The 6294-nt window shown below is 37.3% G+C and overlaps 1 protein-coding gene across 1 annotated transcript; it reads left to right on the top strand.

Moving 5' to 3' along the window:
- Positions 1-376: 376 nt before the first annotated feature.
- Positions 377-1168, top strand: LOC138905818 (uncharacterized). Its single transcript, XM_070194335.1, has 2 exons — positions 377-663; positions 778-1168. The coding sequence occupies exons 1-2, from the start codon at positions 377-379 to the stop codon at positions 1166-1168; spliced, it is 678 nt and encodes a 225-aa protein (XP_070050436.1).
- The last annotated feature ends 5126 nt before the right edge of the window (positions 1169-6294 follow it).

Raw genomic sequence — 6294 nt, 5'->3', positions numbered from 1 at the left:
TGGCCAAGGACATCCCTTATCTATTCCTGGTTTCCCAGAGTTCACAGTCATCTCGACTACTACCACTCAGGTCTCATTGTCTGATCAATCATATCCACTTGGATTCAATATTTATCCTTACTATACGACTACCGCTGGAACTTCTGTTGCGCGCTCCCAAAGTATGCCATTAACAAACAATGAGACAACCCCTATTGTTATGCCTGTCAATACTATCTCGCAGCCAACAGTGATACAAAAGAAAAGTCATGAGTCACAATTTGCTACCCAGCAAGAACCATACCACTCTCCTGAGTACCACTCATATCTATGTGATCTTCCTACAAAGATTAAGAAGCCTGCCCGAAATATGGCAAAGAAAGAAATGGCCCAATAAATGAAAAGCTTAGAACATCAGTTGAAAAACATGCAAGCGTTCGCAGGTCAGAAGAGTATTGCCTTCAAGGATCTATGTATGCTCCCTGATGTTTGTTTGCCACTTGGTTTCAAGATCCCCAAATTTGAAATGTATGATGGACACGGCAACCCCAAAGTCCACCTAAAAAGGTATTGCAATCAGCTAAGAGGTGGGGGAAGAAAGGAAGAATTACTGATGGCTTATTTCGGGGAAAGCCTTATGGGGGTAGCTTCTGAGTGGTTTATGGGTCAAGACACCTCTCGCTGGCATGTCTGGGATGACATGGCCCAGGCCTTTGTCATATAATTTCAATACAACATTGACATCGCCCCAGACCGCAATTCTCTTAAACCTGAAAAAGAAACCACTGAAAGTTTCAGGGAATATGCCACTAAATGGAGAGAGCAAGCGGCTAGAGTTAAGCCACCCATGGATGACCACGAGCTAATCATTGTCTTCCTTCAGGCTCAAGAGCTAGATTATTTTCAAAACATGATGTTCACAGTGGGCAAATCCTTCTTGGAGGCAATCAAAATTAGGGAAATGGTTGAGAATGGCCTTAAGACAGGCAGAATTATAAGTCAAGCAGTTCTCAAAGCCACAACTCAAGCTGTCCAGATTAAATCTTGTAATTTTAGTGAAACGAATGAGAATGATGAAGAAACCATGATGACATCAGGGTCGAGAAGAGGTCCTAGGAGAACGTCTCGAAGGTATACGCAACCTCGTCTGGTTTACAATGTCTCCCCAGAGCACTGCTATCCACCTTAGAACCCACAATACTCTGTTGCTCCACCTCAGTATGTTGTCCAGCCACCAAGACACCCCAGAAGGCGAGCACCAGCATCGCAAAATCCCCACCAGCCTCCGAAAAATTTTCAAGTACCTTATATTCCACATCCAAGGCAAGAGTATAGAGGGGAGCAAAGGTTAAAAGATAATTTTATACCAATAGGAGAGTCCCATGCAAGCTTGTTTGAGAAATTAAAGAATTATGACATGATTGCACCAATTCCTCCAAATTATGTGGACCTACGTGCAAGAAGTTTTGACCCTTCTAAAAGGTGTGAATATCATTCCAATGCATAGGGGCACAATGTTGAAAGCTGTCGGGATTTGAAAAGAGAAATGGAAAGGATGATCCAGAAAAAACTGATTGTGATCCAAGACAGTGACACCTAGTATATTGTGGAGAATCCTTTACCTGCACATGATGATGCACACTTTGTGGGGATAATACGTGATGACATGGAGTATGGAAATCTTCTTGAGACCACTGGCAAGCCAATCCTGAATTAGGCGGGTAATGTTGAAGACGAGTTGATCAAAGGGGTCGAGAACTTGTTGACTGAAGTTAATGAGATTAAAATTGGTGAACGCCCTAGTGATTTTGATGAGCAAATTTGTGGCTAAATGTCAATCTTTGCAATTGAAAAGTCATTCCCTCTCACTAGGAAGGAATCTTGGTAGCTTGTTTCGATATTGTTTCTATTATCTGGGTTTTTCAGGGTTATGATCTAGATTTTATTTGTTTAGTTGAGTCAAACCCTTCTGTTCGTCTATTCTGTCTGTGAGAGTCTTGTCTATTTGTTCTGTTGTTATTTTCATTATTTAGGCTATTTCAGGGTCGTACTCAGAGTTTAGTTTGTTTGTCTTATTGTCAAACGTTTCTATCCTTCATCCAATAAAATACATTTTGTCCTTTTGTGTCATTTTATGCTTAGTTCTTTTCTCGCTAGTTCTATTGACATGATATGCATGCAGAATTTTTAGTCAGATCTTAAAAAATTGGTTTAATCTTGAATTGGATAACTGAGAAAAAGACATTTTTGAGAAGGAATAAAGAGTCGAAACACTTTGGAATTAAGCTCGGTTCAAATTTCATGTGGAACTAGAATAGTCATACCCATAGAGTTTAATGATCTTTACCTTCAAATCATTGTGAAGGTCGGGTTTGAGAAAGAATCAATTGAAGTTTGGTGGAAAGTTTGACATTATTGGATGGAAAGTGTCTTTCGACCACGACACACCAAGAAGACAAACATGTTCATCAATGTTGTGATCGCGAAAGGATACTATGTTTGGCGTTCTCGAGGTTGGGAGGCCCTTTTCCTGCTATCCAAATACTTTTTACCATTCGTTACTCTTTTTTAACCTGTGTTATTTTCTCTGACTACCCTCTTTTGGAATCAAGTTTAGAGTTGAAAGTCCAAAAAAAATAAAAATGAAAAGAAAAGTCCATGCCCCAAGAGTACAAACTAGGGCAACTCTTATAAAGTTCAAGTGAAAAAGAAGAAGAAAAGAACAGTCAAAGGTCCATGCCCCCAGAAAATAAAAGTTGGGGCAACTTGTTTCGAAAACAAAAGAAAAATAAAAGAAGAAAAGAAGAAAAGAGAAAAAAAAAGACAAAGAAAAAGAAAGAAAGATGAAAAAAATAGTTAGGTCAGATGTCTAAACTACGTTTGACTTTATTCCTTTAAAAAGGATACGTAGGCTGCCTTACCCTAAGATTATGTCCAACCAAAAAGAAAATCCAGTATCTAAAAATGGGGCATGAGTTTGTTTTAATTTTTTGAAAGAGTCGATTCCAAGAGTTGTAAGTGTACAACCCCATCATATTGAGTGTATATTGAGCCTTCACGCAACCCTTTCTTTATAACCCTATCCAAAAGCCTTCAAAATAAAGACCTCTTGATCATTTTTGAGATTGCCAAGCAAAGCATGAAATCAACAATGGTTGTCGTATGACGAACGAAGTCAAATTGCTCGCGCAAGGGAAGAAGAAAAAAAGAAAAAAAATGAGAGAATCTTACTAGTGAAAACCCTCACGGGAACTGCAAGCCAGCGGTAAGTAGAGATAAATAAATAAGAGAGACTTGTTGGTGAAAATTCCTCGGGGCACCACAAGTCGAAAGTGAGTCATGAAGCTGATACAAAGAATTGTCACAGAAAAGCCCGACTTCAATGGCCATAGGAATGGTACAAAGAAAGATTAGACCAGTTTGATAGATCAGGCCGTTGAGTCCAAAATGCATGTCATGATTATTAAGGCTAGTTACCGTAAAAAAAATAGCCTTCCTTATTTCCTTCCTGACAGAGGCATTTTGTTTAAAATATTATTTTTTTGCATTATTATGCCTTTTGTTTTTGAGTTAGTCCCATCAAAAAAAGCAAAAAAGGATTTCAAAATCTGCTACCAGCTTTTGAGTTACACAAAGCAAATTCTGGCCAGAACATTCAAGATAACACTTTTCAAGGAGTAACATGCACTCATTTGTTACAACCGACATATCTTGAGGATTCGTGCAATACAAAGGCTGCCCCAAAATATACTCATGTTGGCCTAGTTGTCTAAAGCAAAGAAAAGACCGCAAGATTAATCATGGATTTCCTGTAGTACCGAACAAATACTATGAGGTATGCACGTATCATGCAAAAGGCACATATCCAGTTGTGACTCTCTCTGACAGATAAATTGCTCAAAAAGCAAAAAGGCATCCAAAATATAAATTAAAAAAAAAAGGTTACCATAGCAAGAATTTTCTTCTGGGATAAGGCTGATTGGGCCACAAACATAAATGATATTGGGTGCAAAATAATCAGGGTTGACACGGAGAAACAAAGGTCTCTTGAAAGCAACAACAGAGTCTCCCAACAGTGTAATCAACTACCAAAATGGTCGGTCTTCTATAAGCAAATGGACACAATGCCAAGCTGTCAAAGACATCATGGCCACAAACCGACCACCATTTTTTGAAACTCACAAAAAATTTCTTTGTTTGAAACGGAAAAAAAGTAGTGCAAGGAAAGTGGTTCAAAAAAAGAAAAAAAGGATGAAAAATGAAAACAAATATAAAAAAAAGGAAAAGAAAAGAAGAGAAGAGAAGAGCCTCCAAAGGGAAGTTTCTCAAGTCTTTGTCTTTATTTATCTTGCTAGTATGCATAAAATCATGTCAATAAAGTCTTAGTCTGATGAATTTTTTTCCTAAGATAAATAAAATCTTAGTCTGATGAAACTTTCTCCTAAGATAAAAAAGCACTAGTCTGATGAATTTTCTTCTAGGATAGAAGTCTTAGTCTGATGAATCTTTCTCCTAAGATATGAAAATCTAGTCCGATGAATTTTATCCTAGGATAGGTGTCTTAGTCTGATGAATCTTTCTCCTAAGATAAAAAGCCCTAGTCTGATAAATTTTCTCCTAGGATAGAAGTCTTAGTCTGATGAATCTTTCTCCTAAGATAAAATTCCCTAGTCTAATGAACTTTCTCCTAGGATAAAAATCTTAGTCTGGTGAATCTTTCTCCTAAGATTTCCCTAGTCTGATGAATTTTCTGCTAGGATAAATGTCTTACTCTGATGAATCTTTCTCCTAAGATAAATCGCCCTAGTCTGATGAACTTTCTCCTAGGATAGAAGTCTTAGTCTGATGAATCTTTCTCCTAAAATAAAAAAATCTAGTCTGATGAATCTTTCTCCTGGGATAAAAGTTTTAGTCTGATGAATCTTTCTCCTAAGATAATAAAAATTTTAGTCTAATGAATCTTTCTCCTAAGATAAGAAAACCTAGTCTGATGAACTTTCTCCTAGGATAAAAATATTAGTCGGATGAATCTTTCTCCTAAGATAAAAAGCCCTAGTCTGATGAATTTTCTCCTAGGATAATTAAAAAAAAGTATGGATTTATAAAAGAATAAGAAAAAAAGAAGGTCAATTGTTCATGCCCTCAGAAAATAAGCGTTGGGGCAATTTGTTTAAAAATAATTTTCTAAAAAAAGACTTTTTTTCACGAAAAAACAATAGCAGTCACATGTTAGCATAGTGTACACCATTCTCTAACTATATTTTCCAATATAGGGTAAACCACTCCTTAGTTGATGATTTTAGACATAGGGTACACCACTCCCTAGTCTCCTTACCAGTATAGGGTACACCAATCCCTAGATGTATTTTCCAATATAGGGTACACCACTCCCTAGTTGATTGTTCTTAAATACAGGGTACATCACTCCCTGATATCATTGTTAATATAAGGTACACCACTCCCTGTTTTTATTTTTCAATATAGGGTACACTAATCCCTAGTTGTGTTATTCTTTTGACATATTGTACACCATTCCCTAGTCGCATTTTGAAGGGTACACCACTCTATGGTTGCATTTCTAAACATAGGGTACACCAATCCCTAATTATTTTTTCTTTTGACATAGGGTATACCATTTCCTGATGCTTTCTTTGCTTCAATCAAACAAAAAAAAAAGGAAAAAAATGGTTTACAATATTTTGCTAATAACTCACAAAATATTTCTAGTACAACTGGGGCAGAAAAATTTTGTTCGTCTTATTTGTCTGCAAAATATAGGTTTGATATCCAGGAATGAAGTTACAAAATCTGGTGAGAAAATATGCTTGTTCAAGCATAAAGGCAGTTGGTGTCAAGCTTTGGCAGAATACAAGCTGCAACCCTGCGTCACAAGATCCATCTTCTCACCTTCTGATCAAGAAACAAGCATTCAAGATTCGATCCAAGTATCAATTCAAGCTAGAGCTTCAAGAATCAATCTCCTAGCTCAAAGCACCCACCTCCAAATGCGGGTCAACGAGCTTCAAGTTGAAGGCACCCACCTTCTAATGCGGGTTTACGAGATCTCAAGTGAAAATACAAGACACAAGACACAAAGAGTAGATATGATCTTGTATTTTCCTTTTCTATTATTGTAATTTTCTTTTTATTTTGATGTAATAAATAGGACCGCGGACTGGAGCCTCGAGGAATCTCACTCGACTCTCAACCTCATCATTCTATCACTTTTCTTGAACTACACGCGACCTGATTCTCTTATAACCCAGGATATGTAGGTTGTCCAAAATTAGGACTCGGTTGTACTTTTTTTCACTT

The sequence above is a fragment of the Nicotiana tomentosiformis genome, chromosome 2, assembly GCF_000390325.3.
Source record: "Nicotiana tomentosiformis chromosome 2, ASM39032v3, whole genome shotgun sequence".
NCBI classification, from domain to species: Eukaryota; Viridiplantae; Streptophyta; class Magnoliopsida; order Solanales; family Solanaceae; genus Nicotiana; species Nicotiana tomentosiformis.
This window is presented reverse-complemented; position numbering and strand designations above follow the sequence as displayed.